Here is a 25,563-nt window from a genome sequence, read left to right on the forward strand (position 1 = left end):
ATTGTTGTATTACAGTATAATTATTATCATATTTCTGTAGTAACTGTAGTAACTTTTTGTTGATAAAATAGTATTAATATATTATATTTTATTTTCAGTATATAATATTTAACAGTTAATTAGTGTAGTACTAAACACAAATCAGAAAATGTCGGTTAACTACGATTTTACCGGTAAGGTAGCTCTGATAACTGGTTCGAGTTCGGGTATCGGTGCGGCCACTGCTCAACTGTTTGCCAAATCGGGTGCCAATGTTGTAGTAACCGGTCGTAATGCCGATCGTGTGGCCAAAGTGGCCAAACAGTGTACAAATGTATCACCGAAACAGTTGACTGCACTGGAAGTGGTCGGCGATGTCAATCGGGAAGTGGATCTCAATAGACTGATTGAGACAACTGTCCAAACGTTTGGCAAAATTGATATATTGGTCAACAATGTCGGAATGGCACAGGGAGGCGATCCTACCAGTGCTGACTACTATGAAAATTTTCAGAGTGTTATGCATACAAACCTGAATTCAGTAGTATATCTAACACACAAATGTATCCCATATTTGGCCAAAACTCGGGGCAATATTATCAATATATCGAGTATTGCATCAAAAGTATCGGTAATTTATTTTTTTATTTTACTAAATATTTAGTTAATTATTAGTTAATTAATTATTTTTTTTGATTAATTAATATATTAATTAATTATTTAGTTTAAGGGCAGTTCCCCGTACTGTATGTCCAAAGTAGCACTGGATATGTTTACCAAATGTATGGCCGCAGAGTTGGGACCCAAACATCATATCAGAGTTAATTCAGTCAAGTAATTGATATCTAAACTAAATAATAAATAAATAAATTATTATTATAATTATTATTTAATTAATATTTGATAGTCCCGGTGCTGTACTAACCAATTTTATTTCGGCCAATATGGGTGTCAGCCGTGAAATTAATGATAAAATATTTCGTACAATGGCTGCCAACTATCCGGTTGGTAGACCGGGCCAGCCGGAGGACATTGCCCAAACTGTTGCCTTTCTGGCCAGTGATACGGCAGCCGGCTTTCTGACCGGTAGTATTGTTGTGGCCGACGGCGGACATCTGGCCGCCAATGTTAGCAGCGTTGATGATATGGATAAAATCCAAACTAATTAATTAATTTAATTAATTAATTAATTAATAGATATTTAAAATTAATTGAAAATTTTTGTTTTGTTGATAATAAAAACTAAATTTTTTTTTTAAATAAATATTTTCTAAAATTATTTTTAACAACATTTTTTAAATAATTCAAATTTTTTTTATAACAAACTGCAATTAATTTATTTAATATTGATAAATAATAATAATAATTTTTTAAGTTATTAATATTGCATTTAATATACTTACATATCATAGATATAGTATATTAGTAATACTATACTATATATTGCCATTTATTAATTTTTATGTAATAGTATTTTATAATTTTTTAACAAAACAACAAATTTATTTTTATCATTCATTGCTTATTGTATATGAAAAGTAGAGTTAGATATGTTTTTATAAAAAATATTAAAAAAATATAAATTAAATTTTAATTTAATTAATTAAAATTTTAAAAAACAATACTTTTTGGAAATAGTATGTATTATTTTATTAAAATTTATTTAAATTAAATTTTTATAATAATTTGATAAAATAATTGAATTTTAACTAAATTTAATAAATATATATATATATATTGATTGATTTATTTATTTTGTTATAATCTAATCTATTAGTTGTATTTTTTTCAAAATAATCTTTACATGAATTTTATATCATTTTTAATAATTAACTTTTTTAAATAATAAAAAAGTTAATTAAATATTTATTAATATTATAAATATTTATTCAATTAATTAAAATATTACGATATAGTAATAATATTTATTTTCTATATAAACATTAAGATAATTTTGTTTCGCAAACTTTTTGATTAAATTAATTAAAGTGTGTATTAAAATATCTTTGAAATTTTAATTTATCAAATAATCAAAAAATAGCTTTTATTAAAAAATTAATAAATTAAAATAATTGTTTATATAATATATATATATATTTATATATAAAATTGATAATTATTATTAATACATATTAAGTTTAACATCATTTAACAATTATCAATATTTAAGTGAAAGTAATTATTTTAAATTTTTCCAATAAATAATTTATAAATTATCTTTATATAAACATTAAGATAATTTTGTTTTAATTAGCAAATAGTTTAGATAATATTTTAAGGGTATAGGGGTGGGGTGGGAGGTTGTTAATATGATATTTTATTACTATTATTGCATACCATCTAAAAATAATAATAATAAATAGTAATAATTATTGTTATTAGTTTAACTAAATTAAATAAAGTATATACTATTATATAATATGTAAGGTGATTTAATACGTAAGTTTAAATATTTATAAATAATAATTATTATAAAAACAACAAAAAATAATTTTATTAAATCAATTAATTGATTAATTAATTAAAAATCACCAAGTTTAATAGTTTAACTGTTCAAGGTAAAACTGTGTTAAGTTATTTGATCAAGTAATAAAATATGTTAACTAAAAAAATCATATATAAATAGAAAGTTATATATATATATATAAATATTCATAATTAAAAATTCAAACAAAAATTATATTAAAAATTATTTTTATATTTTATGTTTTATTTTAAAAAGTAATATTTTTTTGATTAAACATTTATTTGAAACATTTATTAAGTGAGTTGGCAGACACACACACACACACCTAAAATGTCAGTAAATTATGACTTTACCGGAAAGGTAGCTCTGATAACTGGTTCGAGTTCGGGTATCGGTGCCGGCATTGCTGAACTGTTTGCCAAATCGGGTGCCAATGTTGTAATTACTGGACTTGATTCGGACGGTGTATCCAAAGTGGCCAAACAATGTACAAATGTTTCACCGAAACAGTTGCCAGCACTGGAAGTTGTCGGCGATTTGACTGTTGAAGAGGATTGCAATCGACTGATTGATACGACTGTCCAAACGTTTGGCAAAATTGATGTATTGGTCAACAATGCCGGCATAAATAACTCTAATACTACAGATAGTTATCAAAACTATTTAAACATTATGTCTCTTAATGTGAATTCAGTGGTATATTTGACACACAAATGTGTCCCATATTTGGCCAAAACTCGGGGCAATGTTATCAATATATCGAGTGTTGCATCAAAAATAGCAGTTGTTTTAGTAAGAAATATAATTATTATAATAAATTAATAATTATTATAATTAATTAATATTTTATAATTAATTAATAATTAATATAATTAGTATAATAATAATTATTATTATAATTAATTAATAATTATTATAATTAAATTATTATTATTAAATTATTATTATTAAATTATTATTATTAAATTATTATTAATATTTTTATTAAATTATTATTAATATTTTTATTAAATTATTATTAATATTTTTATTAAATTATTATTAATATTTTTATTAAATTATTATTAATATTTTTATTAAATTATTATTATTATTATTATTATTATTATTATTATTATTATTATTATTATTATTATTATTATTATTATTATTATTATTATTATTATTATTATTATTATTATTATTATTATTATTATTATTATTATTATTATTATTATTATTTAATTATTATTATTATTATAGCTTAAAGAGAGTTATGCTTATTGTATGTCCAAAGCGGCAGTGGATATGTTTACCAAATGTATGGCCGCAGAGTTGGGACCCAAACATATCAGAGTTAATACAATCAAGTAATTTGATTATTATTATTATTATATATATATATATATATATATATATTAAAAATTAAATTTATTAATTAACTAATTCATAATGAAATTTGTTTTGCTAATATCAATATCAATAGTCCCGGTCTTGTATTGACCAACATTTTTGTGGCCAATACGGGTATTAGTCGCGAATCAAGCGACCAATTGCTCAGTAGTATTGGCAACAGATATCCGGTCGGTAGGCCCGGCCATGTCGATGACATTGCCAATACTGTTGCCTATTTGGCCAGCGATGCGGCCAATTTTATAACCGGTACGTGTGTGGTGGCCGACGGCGGACAAATTGCGGCTAACATACCGTTTGATGTGATTAATGAAAGTCAAAATTAATAATAATAATAATAATAATAATAATAATAATTTTTAGAGACAATTTGTATTAATAAAAATATTAATAAAAATATTAATAAAAATTTATAAATTAGGAAAATTATTAAATTTTTTTTTGGGAAAACCTATCAAACTTTTTTTTAATCTAATTATTATTAATAAAATAATTTAATATTTGAATAAATAAAAACTAATTATTTAAAAAAAAAAATTATTTGCTGCAATAATAATTTCTGTAAATAAAAAATAATAACTTTAATTAAGCTATGAGTTAATTATTTATCTATAAATACTGTTAATTAATATTTAAACTTAAAACTTAAAAAAAAAATTTTACAAAATCAGAGTATTAGAGAATTATAGTAATTATATCTAATAATTATAATCATATAATATGTTTAAAATAATATTTAATTGCTATATAGATATATATATATATATAAAGTTATATATCATGAAACGTATTGAAAATGTTTATATATTAAGTAAATATCTCAATATTTTGATTAATTGTTTTCTACTATAAAATACAAGTATATTTTGAACAATAAATATTATATCATTTAGTAATCAATAATATAATTTGTGGTGTATTTTAGATTCAAGTTAAAAAAAACGATTTTATAATTATTATTATCATTATTAGTCTAATTTGACATTTAATTATTATTATTATTATTTTTAATTATTTCATTTCATAAAACTATATTGATATCAATATATGTGAAAAATAAAACAATAGATATTGTGTTAGTAGTTTAGTAACTATAGTATTAGTATTATTATTATTATTTATATCTATAAATAATAATAATAATAATAATAAAATATATTCAAGGACATACTAGTAGCATAATAATGCACTACAAAAAAACATCAATAATTTTTTTTATTTAAGTACAAAATATTTATTATATTATGTATTTAATACGTTTTTTTCAAATACAGTATTTTATTTGTACAGTAAATACTAGTTTTATTATTTGCAATCTTTAATATTATTAATATTATTATTATTTGTATAAATATTTTAATACATTTGGATTGCATAGGATTTTAGTTAGCTATATGTAATTCATAGTGTTTTTTTCAGCACTTAATTGCTAAATAAAAAAAAAAGTATTTAAAAGCAAATAATTTTTTGGTTCAATTCAATAATTATTTCATTTAATTAGTTTATTATATTAATAATTATAATAATACTAAACATAATATACAGTATTTTTTTTATAGTAAATATAATTTAAAACAACAACGAAAAATGTCTGTAACTTATGATTTCACCGGAAAGGTAGAAATTTTTTTTTTTTTTTTTTGGTATTAAATACCTATTATTTTATATAAATTATATAAACAATACGTTATAAAAAAAAATTATAAGATATTCAATAATCAATTAAATATTTTTATTATTAATTATTATTATTTTAATTCTTTAATAATGATAATTATATATACTGTATATCCAATATATAATAAAATATTAAATATATATATATATATATCTAAATCTATAACAATAACAAAAAAAACAATAGTCATTAAAATGATTGTATTGTTTTTTTTATAAATAAATAAGTTTATGAAATTCACTAAATAAATTAATTAATATTAACAGTTAACTACTACAGTAGTTAGCGTTTACTTTTTGAAAAAAATAATTTTATTGATTAACAAAAAATGTCTGTAACTTATGATTTCACCGGAAAGGTAGCTCTGATAACTGGTTCGAGTTCGGGTATCGGTGCGGCCACTGCTCAACTGTTTGCCAAATCGGGTGCCAATGTTGTGGTTACCGGTCGTAATGCCGATCGTGTGGCCAAAGTGGCCAAACAGTGTACAGATTTGTCACCGAAAAAGTTGACTGCACTGGAAGTTGTCGGCGATGTTAACAAACAAGTGGATTGCGATCGACTTATTCAGACAACTGTCCAAACGTTTGGCAAAATTGATATATTGGTCAACAATGTCGGGTTCGGTGGTAGAGCTGATGTTACTTCAGTAGATTTCTATCAGAAATTTCAAAATATTATGACAACTAACTTGAATTCAGTGGTATATCTGACCCATAAATCTATTGAACATTTGGCCAAAACTAATGGCAATATTATTAACATATCGAGTATTGCGGCAAAAATTACGGTAAATAATTATTATCATTAATATTTTAATTGATTATTATTATTACTATTAGTAATTTTTTTTTAATTACCACCAAAACAAAAACAATAGGGTAGCGGTCAGTCACCCTATCATATGTCGAAAGCAGCACTGGATATGTTTACCAAATGTATGGCCGCAGAGTTGGGACCCAAACGTATTAGAGTTAATTCAGTCAAGTAATTGAAAAAAAATTATTTTATATTATTTATTATTATAATAATAATAAAAATTTATTTTTTCTATTACTACTACAACCACTACTACTACAACCACTACTACTACAACCACTACTACTACAACCACTACTACTACTACTACTACTACTACTACTACTACTACTACTACTACTACTACTACTACTACTACCACTACTACTACTACCACTACCACCACCACCACTACTACTACTACTACTACTACTACTACTACTACTACTACTACTACTACTACTACCTAAAAAAAGTCCCGGTTCGGTAAACACTAGTTTTGTAACTAATATGGGTGTACCGAAACCCCTGTCCGACAAACTGTACGAAACTGTTGGCGCCAAATATCCGGTCGGCCGAGCCGGTACTGCCGATGATATTGCCAACACTATCGTCTATTTGGCCAGTGATACGGCAGCCGGTTTTCTGACCGGCAGTATTGTTGTGGCCGACGGCGGACATCTGGCCGCCAATGTTTCATTTGATGGCGAAAAAAAAGATTTTATCAATGAAATGAAACAAATCAAAAAATAATATATAATATGATATACAGTATATTATAACTATAAATAACTATTATTTATATACAATATATATTATTTAGATAATTATTTTGAATTTTAAAATAATACAAAATATATTATTTAATTTTGGAAAAAAAGATTAATAAAATTATTACTAATTATTATTATTATTATTTAATAAACAATGGCAATGTTTTTTTGCATAATAATAATAATAATAATAATAATAATAATTTCAAATAAAAAATATTAATAGTATTAAACAAATTAATATTTTATTACTAAAATAATAGTTATAGTATTAATAGTATAAATATTTATATCTTATTTTGTTTTTAAACACATATCGTATAATATCGTTAAATATATTTATTTTATTACATTATAAAAAAAACTAATTGTAATGAATTTTTCATTAATATATACTTTAATAATGAAATTAATAATGTAATAAACTGATTAAATATTTGCACTTAAAATCTATTATTTATTTATTTTTAATTTTATATTTTTAATTATATTATTTAACAAATATACAACTAATTATACAAGTAATAATATAAACAAAATTTGGTACACTTAAAAAAAATAAATTATTAGATTAATTGCACATTTTTTCAATCAATTTATGTAATTCATAGATTTTATATACAGTATAAATTATTTTATTTATTATATTAATAGTTTGTTGTTTAAAAAAATATATTTTTGTTAAATATAATAAATAAAATAGCTTATTAGTGTATGTAAGTTACTTATAATTAGTTATATTTATTTTAGATTATTATGTTTATGGTAATAATTTTAATTTTATTGATATATTATATTAAATATAAATTTAAACAATTTTTTTTTGTGTATTAAATAGCTATTTTTTATATATATATAAATTATAAAAAACAATCCCTTATAAAAAATTATTTAAAATAAAGATATTCAATAGTCTATTATATATTTTTTTATATTATTATTTTTATTTTATTGTTTAATAATTATAATAAAATATTAAATATATAATAAAATATTAAATATATAATAAAATATTAAATATATAATAAAATATTAAATATATAATAAAATATTAAATATATAATAAAATATTAAATATATAATAAAATATTAAATATATAATAAAATATTAAATATATAATAAAATATTAAATATATAATAAAATATTAAATATATAATAAAATATTAAATATATAATAAAATATTAAATATATAATAAAATATTAAATATATAGATTCTAACTAATATATCTAAATCGATATTAACAACAAAAAAAACAATAGTCATTAAAATGATTGTATTGTTTTTTTTTATTATTACTCTAATGTATGTCTAGAAAACACATTAAAGTTAGGCATTAAATAACGCTTAAAAACTTATAGAAAACACACAATTATTTATTACAAACCCCATTGTATAACAATGTATTTGAATTTGTATTTTATTAATACATGCGCTTAATGTTTAATTGTCTAATGCTATGTAGGCGGGGCTTAGAGTGTTACACAGTTATTATACACATTATACTTAAGTTTATTTATATATATATATAGAGTATATAATATATATAATCTATGATAAATTTATATGATTCGCGATATGACTTTAGATATAAAATTTGTTGATATGTTAGACTAGAAATATAAATCGGATAACTTTTTTTAAAACCAAACCGAAATAATAATTATAAAGACATAATTACTGTACAAATCAACCCATGTTTTTAATAAATAACAATTAAATGTTAGTTTAAATCATACATCAGTTACTATTGAATAATTTTGAATGAATGAGTTGAAAGTTGAAAACAAATAAAACAATATATTGAATAATAGCTGATAAGCCGAAATAAACCCACAAACTTTATATTAAATAAAAATTACATAAAAAAAATTTAAATACTCATGTAATTTTTATTATGAATTATAAATTAAAAAAAGTGAATATTAATATAATTTATGGGATATTTAATTTATTTATTTATTTGGTCTCATTATCTAAAGCTATACGTTAGTTGCCTAACAATATTGTTATTATCAACATTCAAATGCAGCTGATGTGTGGTTTAAATGAAGTTTTTTTAAAAAAAATAAATAAATTTTTGTATTATACATGTACTGTAAATGTTGTATTATATATAAAAAAAATACAAAACAATACCCGAACCGAAACTTATTTACAATACATTTACATATCTAGTTAATAAAACACTAATATAATAAAACAATATAAAACTCAATGATATCCTACCCATTAATATATGGTAATAGTATTTATTAATTGTGTTTTGCATGAAATACTAGTTTTCTAGACATTATTGTTAACATTATTATTAACATTATTAGTGTTAAATAAATAAGTTTATTAAAAAAAAGTCACAAAAAATATAATAACTAAATAATATATTAATAGTTAGCTATATTACTAGTAGTTTACTAATAAAAAAATAATAATTTTATTGATTATTATTTAAAAAAAATGTCTGTAAATTATGATTTTACCGATAAGGTAGTCATAATAACCGGTTCGAGTTCGGGTATCGGTTCAGGCATTGCCGAACTGTTTGCCAAATCGGGTGCCAATGTTGTCATAACCGGTCGTAACGGCGATCGTGTGGCCAAAGTAGGCAAACAATGTACAGATTTATCGCCGAAACATTTGTCGGCACTGGAAGTTGTCGGCGATCTAACTAAACCAGTGGATTGCGATCGACTAATCGAGACAACTGTCCAAACCTATGGCAAATTGGATATATTGGTCAACAATGCCGGGTTCGGTGATATGATTGATGTTACAAATGAAGATTATTATCAAAAATTTCTAAACGTTATGAATATTAACTTGAATTCAGTGGTATATCTGACCCATAAATCTATTGAACATTTGGCCAAAACTAATGGCAATATTATTAATATATCAAGTATTTTGGGAAAAGTATCGGTAAATATGAAAATAATAATAATAATAATTATTACTATTACTATTACTATTACTATTACTATTACTATTACTATTACTATTACTATTACTATTACTATTACTATTACTATTACTATTACTATTACTATTACTATTACTATTACTATTACTATTACTATTACTATTACTATTACTATTACTATTACTATTACTATTACTATTACTATTACTATTACTATTACTAAATATATAATTATCTAAACAACAATTAGGGTAGCGGTCAGTCAGCCTATCAGATATCAAAGGCAGCACTGGATATGTTTACCAAATGTATGGCCGCAGAGTTGGGACCCAAACATCATATCAGAGTTAATTCAGTCAAGTAATTGATTTTAATTTAATAAATATTATTTTATTTTTTATTATTAATAATAAATTTTTTTTTAAAAATTTATTTACAACAACAACAACAAAAAGTCCTGCACTTATAGTAACTAATTTTTTAGCTGATATGGGTGTACCTCAAGCTGTTTCCGACAACTTTTTCGGAGCAGTTGGCGTCAAATATCCGGTCGGTAGGCCGGGCCAGCCGCAGGACATTGCCAACACTGTTGCCTATTTGGCCAGTAATTCAGAGGCCGGGTTTATGACCGGCAGTATTGTTGTGGCCGACGGCGGACATATGGCTGCTAATGTATCGGTTGACCAGGAATTTGAAGATTTGTTGAATAAAATGGAAAATTTCTAAATAAATATTCACTTTTATATATAATAATAAATATTATAAAAATTACTGTATTTGTTTGAAACAATTACTTTTTAAATTTTTAATTATTTTAGTTTAATATTTTAATTAAAATTATGTTATTTTTTAGATGAATATTAACGTTATTTTAACTTTTTTTTTACTTATTTTTAATCAATAATAAGATTACATATAAATTTAAATAACATAAAAACACATATTAAAATAGTTTTAATTAAAATTAAAATTTTTAAAAACAAAAAAAAGGGGGGGGGGGTCATTTCTCCTCATTTTTAAGCGACAATTTTTCCCATTTGGTCAAAAAGTCTGGGGTGGGGGTAAAATCCCAAAATCTCGATCCTAGGGGGGGTATTTTGGTCTTACTCCCCTACCCCCCCCTTACTTAACCCTGATATATATATATATATATATATATGTAAAGTATAAACACTTTATGTTTAAAAATAACTTTAAAATATCTATATTTCACTAAAATATAGCAATAATTTAATTATCAAATAGACTTAAATTTAGCATTTTTGCAATTTATATTCACTTTCTATATGTTTATTACTTTTCAAATAACTGCCGACTATTTTATGGGTCAAGTATTGCCTAAAATCCCTATATAAAGGTCAGCACTGACCTTACATTTGATGCTTAGATATACCTGTGCTTCACGACTGCAACATATAAACTAAATTTGTAATACAATTTCATATCAAAAATAAAATGATTTAATAAAAACACAATTAGTTTTTTAATCTATTGGTGCGTCAAATAAGTAAATGCCGTAAAATTCAACTAATATTTTACATATATATATATATATATATATATGTGTGTGTACTGTATATACATTACAATAATGAATTAAATAACTAAATATAAAATATAATTAGTTTGTTGTGTGGCTGTTACGGGTCAGTTGTCTAGCGTGTGGGTCGGTATGAGACCGACAACTAATCGCTAACAACTACGATATCAATTGATCGGTCAAAGACTTCTCAATTGATATAGTCATCACTTGAATGGCAATCAATTATATGTCAATCAAATTCATATATACAGATCTGCAGTAGTGGTGACCAGAGTGTAGGTCAGCGATCGATCCGTTAGTACTATTGATAACTTCTATCACTATTGGATGGCCAGTGTAGTGGTAGTCACGAAGTGTTGATCCGATCAGCCAGTGCTTGCAATGAAGGAATGGTAGATATGCTGATCGATCCGGTGATGTGTAGTTAAGACACACATGATTTAGACACACTTTCAGATATAATAGTTTATTATAATAACACAATTCAAATGATAATTAAAACATCGATGGTTTAAATGGTATGGATAGTGGGACTATCAAAGCACATGGATGTGTGTAATGGTATGAATGGTAAACTGAAGGCCGGTATCTACTGACTGGACAGTATGGGTAGCAGTGACTGATAAGTCAGTCAGAAACAAGTGTGAGAATAGTATATGAATACAGAAGTATTTATACTCTGTATTTGAGAACCGGTAGGTGTATGTGTATAAAGATTAGCTATTGGTTGGCTGTATGTGTATGGTTAGGTTAGGCGATCGATCTACTGGTGCCATGAAGACGCCGACCATTGATCGAGCACTTCCAGGAATAGGTAAGTATTGATCGATCAAATCGATCAACAATTCAAAAGAACGGATTAAAAGCATAGAAAATAGGTTTACATAAAAAAAATCAAAATAAGATATAAAAACAAAAAGTTTAAAATCTAATTAAATTAAAATAGAATATTTATTTTCTCAACAAATTAACAATAATTTATTTATTATTAATATTTTTTAAAAAATGTTTCATATGATGCTAAAAACTTTGCTTTATTATTATTTTATTTAGCTTTTAATTTTAGCTATTATTTATATAAATTATAGCTAAAATTAATAAACTAATAAATTATCGATATTGATTTTTTAAAAAAATAATATTTTAACTTTATTAAATATTTTAGCAAACTTATTATTAAATATAGTATTAATAAATACTATACTAAAACTAGTAATTAAATTAATAATTTTACAGTTATAGTCAATTGCATTGATAAACATTAAGTAAATTATTTCATTGAAATTGTAATGTTATAAAATTAAAACTATTATTACAAATATTTAATAATTATTATATACAGAATATATACTCAATTTTTATTAATTTTATGCTAAATCATAGAGTTATAAAATAATTTAAATATTAAATTTTTTTAACAAAATAGTCATCAAAATTGCTAACATAAAGTACTGTACTTAGCGTTTACTCTAAAAAATAATTTTATTGATTAACAAAAAATGTCTGTAAATTATGATTTCACCGATAAAGTAGTCATAATAACCGGTTCGAGTTCGGGTATCGGAGCCGGCATTGCCCAACTGTTTGCCAAATCGGGTGCCAATGTTGTCATAACCGGTCGTAACGGCGATCGTGTGGCCAAAGTAGGCAAACAATGTACAGATTTATCGCCGAAACATTTGTCGGCACTGGAAGTTGTCGGCGATCTAACTAAACCAGTGGATTGCGATCGACTAATCGAGACAACTGTCCAAACCTATGGCAAATTGGATATATTGGTCAACAATGCCGGGTTCGGTGATATGATTGATGTTACAAATGAAGATTATTATCAAAAATTTCTAAACGTTATGAATATTAACTTGAATTCAGTGGTATATCTGACCCATAAATCTATTGAACATTTGGCCAAAACTAATGGCAATATTATTAATATATCAAGTATTTTGGGAAAAGTATCGGTAAATATGAAAATAATAATAATAATAATTATTACTATTACTATTACTATTACTATTACTATTACTATTACTATTACTATTACTATTACTATTACTATTACTATTACTATTACTATTACTATTACTATTACTATTACTATTACTATTACTATTACTATTACTATTACTATTACTATTACTATTACTATTACTATTACTATTACTATTACTATTACTATTACTAAATATATAATTATCTAAACAACAATTAGGGTAGCGGTCAGTCAGCCTATCAGATATCAAAGGCAGCACTGGATATGTTTACCAAATGTATGGCCGCAGAGTTGGGACCCAAACATCATATCAGAGTTAATTCAGTCAAGTAATTGATTTTAATTTAATAAATATTATTTTATTTTTTATTATTAATAATAAATTTTTTTAAAAATTTATTTACAACAACAACAACAAAAAGTCCTGCACTTATAGTAACTAATTTTTTAGCTGATATGGGTGTACCTCAAGCTGTTTCCGACAACTTTTTCGGAGCAGTTGGCGTCAAATATCCGGTCGGTAGGCCGGGCCAGCCGCAGGACATTGCCAACACTGTTGCCTATTTGGCCAGTAATTCAGAGGCCGGGTTTATGACCGGCAGTATTGTTGTGGCCGACGGCGGACATATGGCTGCTAATGTATCGGTTGACCAGGAATTTGAAGATTTGTTGAATAAAATGGAAAATTTCTAAATAAATATTCACTTTTATATATAATAATAAATATTATAAAAATTACTGTATTTGTTTGAAACAATTACTTTTTAAATTTTTAATTATTTTAGTTTAATATTTTAATTAAAATTATGTTATTTTTTAGATGAATATTAACGTTATTTTAACTTTTTTTACTTATTTTTAATCAATAATAAGATTACATATAAATTTAAATAACATAAAAACACATATTAAAATAGTTTTAATTAAAATTAAAATTTTTAAAAACAAAAAAAAGGGGGGGGGGTCATTTCTCCTCATTTTTAAGCGACAATTTTTCCCATTTGGTCAAAAAGTCTGGGGTGGGGGTAAAATCCCAAAATCTCGATCCTAGGGGGGGTATTTTGGTCTTACTCCCCTACCCCCCTTACTTAACCCTGATATATATATATATATATATATATGTAAAGTATAAACACTTTATGTTTAAAAATAACTTTAAAATATCTATATTTCACTAAAATATAGCAATAATTTAATTATCAAATAGACTTAAATTTAGCATTTTTGCAATTTATATTCACTTTCTATATGTTTATTACTTTTCAAATAACTGCCGACTATTTTATGGGTCAAGTATTGCCTAAAATCCCTATATAAAGGTCAGCACTGACCTTACATTTGATGCTTAGATATACCTGTGCTTCACGACTGCAACATATAAACTAAATTTGTAATACAATTTCATATCAAAAATAAAATGATTTAATAAAAACACAATTAGTTTTTTAATCTATTGGTGCGTCAAATAAGTAAATGCCGTAAAATTCAACTAATATTTTATATATATATATATATATATATATATGTGTGTGTACTGTATATACATTACAATAATGAATTAAATAACTAAATATAAAATATAATTAGTTTGTTGTGTGGCTGTTACGGGTCAGTTGTCTAGCGTGTGGGTCGGTATGAGACCGACAACTAATCGCTAACAACTACGATATCAATTGATCGGTCAAAGACTTCTCAATTGATATAGTCATCACTTGAATGGCAATCAATTATATGTCAATCAAATTCATATATACAGATCTGCAGTAGTGGTGACCAGAGTGTAGGTCAGCGATCGATCCGTTAGTACTATTGATAACTTCTATCACTATTGGATGGCCAGTGTAGTGGTAGTCACGAAGTGTTGATCCGATCAGCCAGTGCTTGCAATGAAGGAATGGTAGATATGCTGATCGATCCGGTGATGTGTAGTTAAGACACACATGATTTAGACACACTTTCAGATATAATAGTTTATTATAATAACACAATTCAAATGATAATTAAAACATCGATGGTTTAAATGGTATGGATAGTGGGACTATCAAAGCACATGGATGTGTGTAATGGTATGAATGGTAAACTGAAGGCCGGTATCTACTGACTGGACAGTATGGGTAGCAGTGACTGATAAGTCAGTCAGAAACAAGTGTGAGAATAGTATATGAATACAGAAGTATTTATACTCTGTATTTGAGAACCGGTAGGTGTATGTGTATAAAGATTAGCTATTGGTTGGCTGTATGTGTATGGTTAGGTTAGGCGATCGATCTACTGGTGCCATGAAGACGCCGACCATTGATCGAGCACTTCCAGGAATAGGTAAGTATTGATCGATCAAATCGATCAACAATTCAAAAGAACGGATTAAAAGCATAGAAAATAGGTTTACATAAAAAAAATCAAAATAAGATATAAAAACAAAAAGTTTAAAATCTAATTAAATTAAAATAGAATATTTATTTTCTCAACAAATTAACAATAATTTATTTATTATTAATATTTTTTAAAAAATGTTTCATATGATGCTAAAAACTTTGCTTTATTATTATTTTATTTAGCTTTTAATTTTAGCTATTATTTATATAAATTATAGCTAAAATTAATAAACTAATAAATTATCGATATTGATTTTTTAAAAAAAAATAATATTTTAACTTTATTAAATATTTTAGCAAACTTATTATTAAATATAGTATTAATAAATACTATACTAAAACTAGTAATTAAATTAATAATTTTACAGTTATAGTCAATTGCATTGATAAACATTAAGTAAATTATTTCATTGAAATTGTAATGTTATAAAATTAAAACTATTATTACAAATATTTAATAATTATTATATACAGAATATATACTCAATTTTTATTAATTTTATGCTAAATCATAGAGTTATAAAATAATTTAAATATTAAATTTTTTTAACAAAATAGTCATCAAAATTGCTAACATAAAGTACTGTACTTAGCGTTTACTCTAAAAAATAATTTTATTGATTAACAAAAAATGTCTGTAAATTATGATTTCACCGATAAAGTAGTCATAATAACCGGTTCGAGTTCGGGTATCGGAGCCGGCATTGCCCAACTGTTTGCCAAATCGGGTGCCAATGTTGTCATAACCGGTCGTAACGGCGATCGTGTGGCCAAAGTAGGCAAACAATGTACAGATTTATCGCCGAAACATTTGTCGGCACTGGAAGTTGTCGGCGATCTAACTAAACCAGTGGATTGCGATCGACTAATCGAGACAACTGTCCAAACCTATGGCAAATTGGATATATTGGTCAACAATGCCGGGTTCGGTGATATGATTGATGTTACAAATGAAGATTATTATCAAAAATTTCTAAACGTTATGAATATTAACTTGAATTCAGTGGTATATCTGACCCATAAATCTATTGAACATTTGGCCAAAACTAATGGCAATATTATTAATATATCAAGTATTTTGGGAAAAGTATCGGTAAATATGAAAATAATAATAATAATAATTATTACTATTACTATTACTATTACTATTACTATTACTATTACTATTACTATTACTATTACTATTACTATTACTATTACTATTACTATTACTATTACTATTACTATTACTATTACTATTACTATTACTATTACTATTACTATTACTAAATATATAATTATCTAAACAACAATTAGGGTAGCGGTCAGTCAGCCTATCAGATATCAAAGGCAGCACTGGATATGTTTACCAAATGTATGGCCGCAGAGTTGGGACCCAAACATCATATCAGAGTTAATTCAGTCAAGTAATTGATTTTAATTTAATAAATATTATTTTATTTTTTATTATTAATAATAAATTTTTTTAAAAATTTATTTACAACAACAACAACAAAAAGTCCTGCACTTATAGTAACTAATTTTTTAGCTGATATGGGTGTACCTCAAGCTGTTTCCGACAACTTTTTCGGAGCAGTTGGCGTCAAATATCCGGTCGGTAGGCCGGGCCAGCCGCAGGACATTGCCAACACTGTTGCCTATTTGGCCAGTAATTCAGAGGCCGGGTTTATGACCGGCAGTATTGTTGTGGCCGACGGCGGACATATGGCTGCTAATGTATCGGTTGACCAGGAATTTGAAGATTTGTTGAATAAAATGGAAAATTTCTAAATAAATATTCACTTTTATATATAATAATAAATATTATAAAAATTACTGTATTTGTTTGAAACAATTACTTTTTAAATTTTTAATTATTTTAGTTTAATATTTTAATTAAAATTATGTTATTTTTTAGATGAATATTAACGTTATTTTAACTTTTTTTTTACTTATTTTTAATCAATAATAAGATTACATATAAATTTAAATAACATAAAAACACATATTAAAATAGTTTTAATTAAAATTAAAATTTTTAAAAACAAAAAAAAAGGGGGGGGGGGTCATTTCTCCTCATTTTTAAGCGACAATTTTTCCCATTTGGTCAAAAAGTCTGGGGTGGGGGTAAAATCCCAAAATCTCGATCCTAGGGGGGGTATTTTGGTCTTACTCCCCTACCCCCCCCTTACTTAACCCTGATATATATATATATATATATATATATGTAAAGTATAAACACTTTATGTTTAAAAATAACTTTAAAATATCTATATTTCACTAAAATATAGCAATAATTTAATTATCAAATAGACTTAAATTTAGCATTTTTGCAATTTATATTCACTTTCTATATGTTTATTACTTTTCAAATAACTGCCGACTATTTTATGGGTCAAGTATTGCCTAAAATCCCTATATAAAGGTCAGCACTGACCTTACATTTGATGCTTAGATATACCTGTGCTTCACGACTGCAACATATAAACTAAATTTGTAATACAATTTCATATCAAAAATAAAATGATTTAATAAAAACACAATTAGTTTTTTAATCTATTGGTGCGTCAAATAAGTAAATGCCGTAAAATTCAACTAATATTTTACATATATATATATATATATATATATATGTGTGTGTACTGTATATACATTACAATAATGAATTAAATAACTAAATATAAAATATAATTAGTTTGTTGTGTGGCTGTTACGGGTCAGTTGTCTAGCGTGTGGGTCGGTATGAGACCGACAACTAATCGCTAACAACTACGATATCAATTGATCGGTCAAAGACTTCTCAATTGATATAGTCATCACTTGAATGGCAATCAATTATATGTCAATCAAATTCATATATACAGATCTGCAGTAGTGGTGACCAGAGTGTAGGTCAGCGATCGATCCGTTAGTACTATTGATAACTTCTATCACTATTGGATGGCCAGTGTAGTGGTAGTCACGAAGTGTTGATCCGATCAGCCAGTGCTTGCAATGAAGGAATGGTAGATATGCTGATCGATCCGGTGATGTGTAGTTAAGACACACATGATTTAGACACACTTTCAGATATAATAGTTTATTATAATAACACAATTCAAATGATAATTAAAACATCGATGGTTTAAATGGTATGGATAGTGGGACTATCAAAGCACATGGATGTGTGTAATGGTATGAATGGTAAACTGAAGGCCGGTATCTACTGACTGGACAGTATGGGTAGCAGTGACTGATAAGTCAGTCAGAAACAAGTGTGAGAATAGTATATGAATACAGAAGTATTTATACTCTGTATTTGAGAACCGGTAGGTGTATGTGTATAAAGATTAGCTATTGGTTGGCTGTATGTGTATGGTTAGGTTAGGCGATCGATCTACTGGTGCCATGAAGACGCCGACCATTGATCGAGCACTTCCAGGAATAGGTAAGTATTGATCGATCAAATCGATCAACAATTCAAAAGAACGGATTAAAAGCATAGAAAATAGGTTTACATAAAAAAAATCAAAATAAGATATAAAAACAAAAAGTTTAAAATCTAATTAAATTAAAATAGAATATTTATTTTCTCAACAAATTAACAATAATTTATTTATTATTAATATTTTTTTAAAAAATGTTTCATATGATGCTAAAAACTTTGCTTTATTATTATTTTATTTAGCTTTTAATTTTAGCTATTATTTATATAAATTATAGCTAAAATTAATAAACTAATAAATTATCGATATTGATTTTTTAAAAAAAAATAATATTTTAACTTTATTAAATATTTTAGCAAACTTATTATTAAATATAGTATTAATAAATACTATACTAAAACTAGTAATTAAATTAATAATTTTACAGTTATAGTCAATTGCATTGATAAACATTAAGTAAATTATTTCATTGAAATTGTAATGTTATAAAATTAAAACTATTATTACAAATATTTAATAATTATTATATACAGAATATATACTCAATTTTTATTAATTTTATGCTAAATCATAGAGTTATAAAATAATTTAAATATTAAATTTTTTTAACAAAATAGTCATCAAAATTGCTAACATAAAGTACTGTACTTAGCGTTTACTCTAAAAAATAATTTTATTGATTAACAAAAAATGTCTGTAAATTATGATTTCACCGATAAAGTAGTCATAATAACCGGTTCGAGTTCGGGTATCGGAGCCGGCATTGCCCAACTGTTTGCCAAATCGGGTGCCAATGTTGTCATAACCGGTCGTAACGGCGATCGTGTGGCCAAAGTAGGCAAACAATGTACAGATTTATCGCCGAAACATTTGTCGGCACTGGAAGTTGTCGGCGATCTAACTAAACCAGTGGATTGCGATCGACTAATCGAGACAACTGTCCAAACCTATGGCAAATTGGATATATTGGTCAACAATGCCGGGTTCGGTGATATGATTGATGTTACAAATGAAGATTATTATCAAAAATTTCTAAACGTTATGAATATTAACTTGAATTCAGTGGTATATCTGACCCATAAATCTATTGAACATTTGGCCAAAACTAATGGCAATATTATTAATATATCAAGTATTTTGGGAAAAGTATCGGTAAATATGAAAATAATAATAATAATAATTATTACTATTACTATTACTATTACTATTACTATTACTATTACTATTACTATTACTATTACTATTACTATTACTATTACTATTACTATTACTATTACTATTACTATTACTATTACTATTACTATTACTATTACTATTACTATTACTATTACTATTACTATTACTATTACTATTACTATTACTAAATATATAATTATCTAAACAACAATTAGGGTAGCGGTCAGTCAGCCTATCAGATATCAAAGGCAGCACTGGATATGTTTACCAAATGTATGGCCGCAGAGTTGGGACCCAAACATCATATCAGAGTTAATTCAGTCAAGTAATTGATTTTAATTTAATAAATATTATTTTATTTTTTATTATTAATAATAAATTTTTTTAAAAATTTATTTACAACAACAACAACAAAAAGTCCTGCACTTATAGTAACTAATTTTTTAGCTGATATGGGTGTACCTCAAGCTGTTTCCGACAACTTTTTCGGAGCAGTTGGCGTCAAATATCCGGTCGGTAGGCCGGGCCAGCCGCAGGACATTGCCAACACTGTTGCCTATTTGGCCAGTAATTCAGAGGCCGGGTTTATGACCGGCAGTATTGTTGTGGCCGACGGCGGACATATGGCTGCTAATGTATCGGTTGACCAGGAATTTGAAGATTTGTTGAATAAAATGGAAAATTTCTAAATAAATATTCACTTTTATATATAATAATAAATATTATAAAAATTACTGTATTTGTTTGAAACAATTACTTTTTAAATTTTTAATTATTTTAGTTTAATATTTTAATTAAAATTATGTTATTTTTTAGATGAATATTAACGTTATTTTAACTTTTTTTTTTTACTTATTTTTAATCAATAATAAGATTACATATAAATTTAAATAACATAAAAACACATATTAAAATAGTTTTAATTAAAATTAAAATTTTTAAAAACAAAAAAAAGGGGGGGGGGGTCATTTCTCCTCATTTTTAAGCGACAATTTTTCCCATTTGGTCAAAAAGTCTGGGGTGGGGGTAAAATCCCAAAATCTCGATCCTAGGGGGGGTATTTTGGTCTTACTCCCCTACCCCCCTTACTTAACCCTGATATATATATATATATATATATATATGTAAAGTATAAACACTTTATGTTTAAAAATAACTTTAAAATATCTATATTTCACTAAAATATAGCAATAATTTAATTATCAAATAGACTTAAATTTAGCATTTTTGCAATTTATATTCACTTTCTATATGTTTATTACTTTTCAAATAACTGCCGACTATTTTATGGGTCAAGTATTGCCTAAAATCCCTATATAAAGGTCAGCACTGACCTTACATTTGATGCTTAGATATACCTGTGCTTCACGACTGCAACATATAAACTAAATTTGTAATACAATTTCATATCAAAAATAAAATGATTTAATAAAAACACAATTAGTTTTTTAATCTATTGGTGCGTCAAATAAGTAAATGCCGTAAAATTCAACTAATATTTTACATATATATATATATATATATATATATGTGTGTACTGTATATACATTACAATAATGAATTAAATAACTAAATATAAAATATAATTAGTTTGTTGTGTGGCTGTTACGGGTCAGTTGTCTAGCGTGTGGGTCGGTATGAGACCGACAACTAATCGCTAACAACTACGATATCAATTGATCGGTCAAAGACTTCTCAATTGATATAGTCATCACTTGAATGGCAATCAATTATATGTCAATCAAATTCATATATACAGATCTGCAGTAGTGGTGACCAGAGTGTAGGTCAGCGATCGATCCGTTAGTACTATTGATAACTTCTATCACTATTGGATGGCCAGTGTAGTGGTAGTCACGAAGTGTTGATCCGATCAGCCAGTGCTTGCAATGAAGGAATGGTAGATATGCTGATCGATCCGGTGATGTGTAGTTAAGACACACATGATTTAGACACACTTTCAGATATAATAGTTTATTATAATAACACAATTCAAATGATAATTAAAACATCGATGGTTTAAATGGTATGGATAGTGGGACTATCAAAGCACATGGATGTGTGTAATGGTATGAATGGTAAACTGAAGGCCGGTATCTACTGACTGGACAGTATGGGTAGCAGTGACTGATAAGTCAGTCAGAAACAAGTGTGAGAATAGTATATGAATACAGAAGTATTTATACTCTGTATTTGAGAACCGGTAGGTGTATGTGTATAAAGATTAGCTATTGGTTGGCTGTATGTGTATGGTTAGGTTAGGCGATCGATCTACTGGTGCCATGAAGACGCCGACCATTGATCGAGCACTTCCAGGAATAGGTAAGTATTGATCGATCAAATCGATCAACAATTCAAAAGAACGGATTAAAAGCATAGAAAATAGGTTTACATAAAAAAAATCAAAATAAGATATAAAAACAAAAAGTTTAAAATCTAATTAAATTAAAATAGAATATTTATTTTCTCAACAAATTAACAATAATTTATTTATTATTAATATTTTTTAAAAAATGTTTCATATGATGCTAAAAACTTTGCTTTATTATTATTTTATTTAGCTTTTAATTTTAGCTATTATTTATATAAATTATAGCTAAAATTAATAAACTAATAAATTATCGATATTGATTTTTAAAAAAAAATAATATTTTAACTTTATTAAATATTTTAGCAAACTTATTATTAAATATAGTATTAATAAATACTATACTAAAACTAGTAATTAAATTAATAATTTTACAGTTATAGTCAATTGCATTGATAAACATTAAGTAAATTATTTCATTGAAATTGTAATGTTATAAAATTAAAACTATTATTACAAATATTTAATAATTATTATATACAGAATATATACTCAATTTTTATTAATTTTATGCTAAATCATAGAGTTATAAAATAATTTAAATATTAAATTTTTTTAACAAAATAGTCATCAAAATTGATAACATAAAGTACTGTACTTAGCGTTTACTCTAAAAAATAATTTTATTGATTAACAAAAAATGTCTGTAAATTATGATTTCACCGATAAAGTAGTCATAATAACCGGTTCGAGTTCGGGTATCGGAGCCGGCATTGCCCAACTGTTTGCCAAATCGGGTGCCAATGTTGTAGTAACCGGTCGTAATGCCGATCGTGTGGCCAAAGTAGCCAAACAGTGTACAGATATGTCACCGAAACAGTTGACTGCACTGGAAGTTGTCGGCGATCTGACTAAACAACAAGATTGCGATCGACTAATTCAGACAACTGTCCAAACATTTGGCAAATTGGATATATTGGTCAATAATGCCGGGTTCGGTAATAGGGCTGATGTTACTGAAGAGGATTACTATCAAAAATTTCAAAATCTAATGCAAACTAACTTGAATTCAGTGGTATATTTGACCCATAAATCTGTTGAACATTTGGCCAAAACTAATGGCAATATTATTAACATATCGAGTATTGCGGCAAAAATTACGGTAAATAATTAAATTATCATTAATATTTTAATTGATTATTATTAATAGTATTATTATTATTACTATCTAATTAAACTAACCAAAACAAAAAAAAAAACAATAGAGTAGCGGTCAGTCACCCTATCATATATCTAAGGCTGCACTGGATATGTTTACCAAATGTATGGCCGCAGAGTTGGGACCCAAACATCATATCAGAGTTAATTCAGTCAAGTAATTGATTTTAAAAAATAATATTTTTTTTATGATTTTTTTTGACAATAAATTTAAAAATAATTGTTTATTTACAACATTTAATAACAATAACGGGAAAAAAAAGTCCTGGATTTATAGTCACTAATATTTTCGCTGATATGGGTATACCTAAAGCTGTTGCCGATAACTTTTTCCGAACAGTTGGCTGCAAATATCCGGTCGGTAGGCCTGGCCAGCCGCAGGACATTGCCCAAACTGTTGCCTATTTGGCCAGTAATTCAGAGGCCGGGTTTATAACCGGTAGTATTGTTGTGGCCGACGGCGGACACTTGACTGCTAACGTATCGATTGACCAGGAATTAGAAGATTTGATCAATAAAATGGAAAATTTCTAATTAAATATTCATTTTTAAATAATATATAAATACTGTATTTTTTTGAAAAAAATTATATATATATATATATATTTTTATTAACAGATTTTATTTAATTAATTTTACTATAATTGCCTTAGTATACTACTGTAGTATATATATATATAATATATATATATATATATATATATATATATATATGTTTGCGTGTATTGTAATAAAATGGAAAATTTCTAAATAAATATTCAGTTTTAAATATATAAATACTGTATTTTTTTGAAAAAAATTATATATATATATATATATTTATTAACAGATTTTATTTAATTAATTTTACTATAATTTCCTTAGTATACTACTGTAGTATATACAGTATATATCATAGACTCTCTCATAGGTTTATTATTAATCGGTCCCTGAACGTTAATTATACAAAAAATATTAAAACTAAATTAATAAAACAAATATAACATAACAAAATTTATTAGGGAATAAAAAATTTTATAAAAACAAATATATTAAACATGTTATATATCAATGAAAAACAATAGTTAAACATACAATGTATAACATTAACTATATTGACAAAAAAACAATTAATTAATAATAGGGTAAAAAAATAATTTTGATAGTAATAGTTTATTTGTAAATGAGTAAGGTATATAATTTACATTATCATAAAATACGTAATCAAGTTAAATTCAAAAATCTATCATGATAGCTTTTAAGAGAGTTTAAGGTATATATATATACATATATGTTTGTGTGTATTGTAATAAAATGGAAAATTTCTAACTAAATATTCAGTTTTATATAATAAATATTAAAATATAGTATTTGTTTAAAAAAATAATTTTTTATATTTTAAAACTTTTTTTATTTATATAACTATGCTATATATATATATATATATATATATATATATATATATATATATATATATGATACAATAATGAATTAAATAACTAAATACAAATATAATATTAAAATAATTTTATTTATTATTAATATTTTTTAATGTTTC

General features: G+C 25.3%; 6 protein-coding genes across 6 annotated transcripts; all 6 read left to right on the forward strand.

Moving 5' to 3' along the window:
* The first annotated feature begins 102 nt into the window (after positions 1–102).
* On the forward strand, positions 103–7,089 carry LOC128965076 (uncharacterized short-chain type dehydrogenase/reductase y4vI-like). Its single transcript, XM_054311729.1, has 9 exons — positions 103–610; positions 704–813; positions 887–1,142; positions 2,807–3,238; positions 3,689–3,795; positions 3,912–4,140; positions 5,848–6,306; positions 6,397–6,503; positions 6,791–7,089. The coding sequence occupies exons 1-9, from the start codon at positions 149–151 to the stop codon at positions 7,065–7,067; spliced, it is 2,439 nt and encodes an 812-aa protein (XP_054167704.1). The 5' UTR covers positions 103–148; the 3' UTR covers positions 7,068–7,089.
* A 2,316-nt stretch (positions 7,090–9,405) lies between these two features.
* LOC128965113 (uncharacterized oxidoreductase MexAM1_META1p0182-like) lies at positions 9,406–10,775 on the forward strand. Its single transcript, XM_054311766.1, has 3 exons — positions 9,406–10,008; positions 10,260–10,369; positions 10,465–10,775. The coding sequence occupies exons 1-3, from the start codon at positions 9,547–9,549 to the stop codon at positions 10,733–10,735; spliced, it is 843 nt and encodes a 280-aa protein (XP_054167741.1). The 5' UTR covers positions 9,406–9,546; the 3' UTR covers positions 10,736–10,775.
* Positions 10,776–13,008: 2,233 nt separating this feature from the next.
* On the forward strand, positions 13,009–14,278 carry LOC128965126 (uncharacterized oxidoreductase MexAM1_META1p0182-like). Its single transcript, XM_054311781.1, has 3 exons — positions 13,009–13,513; positions 13,765–13,874; positions 13,968–14,278. The coding sequence occupies exons 1-3, from the start codon at positions 13,052–13,054 to the stop codon at positions 14,236–14,238; spliced, it is 843 nt and encodes a 280-aa protein (XP_054167756.1). The 5' UTR covers positions 13,009–13,051; the 3' UTR covers positions 14,239–14,278.
* Positions 14,279–16,508: 2,230 nt separating this feature from the next.
* Positions 16,509–17,730, forward strand: LOC128965125 (uncharacterized oxidoreductase MexAM1_META1p0182-like). Its single transcript, XM_054311780.1, has 3 exons — positions 16,509–17,013; positions 17,217–17,326; positions 17,420–17,730. Exons 1-3 carry the CDS (start codon positions 16,552–16,554, stop codon positions 17,688–17,690), a joined length of 843 nt encoding a protein of 280 aa, XP_054167755.1. The 5' UTR covers positions 16,509–16,551; the 3' UTR covers positions 17,691–17,730.
* A 2,241-nt stretch (positions 17,731–19,971) lies between these two features.
* On the forward strand, positions 19,972–21,229 carry LOC128965124 (uncharacterized oxidoreductase MexAM1_META1p0182-like). Its single transcript, XM_054311777.1, has 3 exons — positions 19,972–20,476; positions 20,716–20,825; positions 20,919–21,229. Exons 1-3 carry the CDS (start codon positions 20,015–20,017, stop codon positions 21,187–21,189), a joined length of 843 nt encoding a protein of 280 aa, XP_054167752.1. The 5' UTR covers positions 19,972–20,014; the 3' UTR covers positions 21,190–21,229.
* Positions 21,230–23,508: 2,279 nt separating this feature from the next.
* LOC128965077 (uncharacterized oxidoreductase MexAM1_META1p0182-like) lies at positions 23,509–24,560 on the forward strand. The gene is made up of 3 exons (XM_054311730.1): positions 23,509–23,970; positions 24,074–24,183; positions 24,290–24,560. The coding sequence occupies exons 1-3, from the start codon at positions 23,509–23,511 to the stop codon at positions 24,558–24,560; spliced, it is 843 nt and encodes a 280-aa protein (XP_054167705.1).
* Positions 24,561–25,563: the final 1,003 nt, after the last annotated feature.

This window comes from Oppia nitens, unplaced genomic scaffold (assembly GCF_028296485.1).
Source record: "Oppia nitens isolate AA-2021 unplaced genomic scaffold, nextdenovo-longstitch-racon4-pilon3 scaffold16_pilon_pilon_pilon, whole genome shotgun sequence".
In the NCBI taxonomy this organism is placed as follows: domain Eukaryota; kingdom Metazoa; phylum Arthropoda; class Arachnida; order Sarcoptiformes; family Oppiidae; genus Oppia; species Oppia nitens.

What these genes read in the sequence shown, in the direction of transcription:
- LOC128965076 (XM_054311729.1), top strand. Translation starts at nt 149, where the DNA reads ATGTCGGTTAACTACGATTTTACCGGTAAGGTAGCTCTGATAACTGGT. An exon ending in ATATGGATAAAATCCAAACT is followed by an intron (nt 1,143 to 2,806) that starts AATTAATTAATT and finishes TTTACCGGAAAG; the next exon opens with GTAGCTCTGATAACTGGTTC. An exon ending in ATTAGAGTTAATTCAGTCAA is followed by an intron (nt 6,504 to 6,790) that starts GTAATTGAAAAA and finishes ACCTAAAAAAAG; the next exon opens with TCCCGGTTCGGTAAACACTA.
- LOC128965126 (XM_054311781.1), top strand. Translation starts at nt 13,052, where the DNA reads ATGTCTGTAAATTATGATTTCACCGATAAAGTAGTCATAATAACCGGT. An exon ending in GTATTTTGGGAAAAGTATCG is followed by an intron (nt 13,514 to 13,764) that starts GTAAATATGAAA and finishes AACAACAATTAG; the next exon opens with GGTAGCGGTCAGTCAGCCTA. An exon ending in ATCAGAGTTAATTCAGTCAA is followed by an intron (nt 13,875 to 13,967) that starts GTAATTGATTTT and finishes AACAACAAAAAG; the next exon opens with TCCTGCACTTATAGTAACTA.
- LOC128965125 (XM_054311780.1), top strand. Translation starts at nt 16,552, where the DNA reads ATGTCTGTAAATTATGATTTCACCGATAAAGTAGTCATAATAACCGGT. An exon ending in GTATTTTGGGAAAAGTATCG is followed by an intron (nt 17,014 to 17,216) that starts GTAAATATGAAA and finishes AACAACAATTAG; the next exon opens with GGTAGCGGTCAGTCAGCCTA. An exon ending in ATCAGAGTTAATTCAGTCAA is followed by an intron (nt 17,327 to 17,419) that starts GTAATTGATTTT and finishes AACAACAAAAAG; the next exon opens with TCCTGCACTTATAGTAACTA.
- LOC128965077 (XM_054311730.1), top strand. Translation starts at nt 23,509, where the DNA reads ATGTCTGTAAATTATGATTTCACCGATAAAGTAGTCATAATAACCGGT. An exon ending in GTATTGCGGCAAAAATTACG is followed by an intron (nt 23,971 to 24,073) that starts GTAAATAATTAA and finishes AAAAAACAATAG; the next exon opens with AGTAGCGGTCAGTCACCCTA. An exon ending in ATCAGAGTTAATTCAGTCAA is followed by an intron (nt 24,184 to 24,289) that starts GTAATTGATTTT and finishes GGGAAAAAAAAG; the next exon opens with TCCTGGATTTATAGTCACTA.
- LOC128965124 (XM_054311777.1), top strand. Translation starts at nt 20,015, where the DNA reads ATGTCTGTAAATTATGATTTCACCGATAAAGTAGTCATAATAACCGGT. An exon ending in GTATTTTGGGAAAAGTATCG is followed by an intron (nt 20,477 to 20,715) that starts GTAAATATGAAA and finishes AACAACAATTAG; the next exon opens with GGTAGCGGTCAGTCAGCCTA. An exon ending in ATCAGAGTTAATTCAGTCAA is followed by an intron (nt 20,826 to 20,918) that starts GTAATTGATTTT and finishes AACAACAAAAAG; the next exon opens with TCCTGCACTTATAGTAACTA.
- LOC128965113 (XM_054311766.1), top strand. Translation starts at nt 9,547, where the DNA reads ATGTCTGTAAATTATGATTTTACCGATAAGGTAGTCATAATAACCGGT. An exon ending in GTATTTTGGGAAAAGTATCG is followed by an intron (nt 10,009 to 10,259) that starts GTAAATATGAAA and finishes AACAACAATTAG; the next exon opens with GGTAGCGGTCAGTCAGCCTA. An exon ending in ATCAGAGTTAATTCAGTCAA is followed by an intron (nt 10,370 to 10,464) that starts GTAATTGATTTT and finishes AACAACAAAAAG; the next exon opens with TCCTGCACTTATAGTAACTA.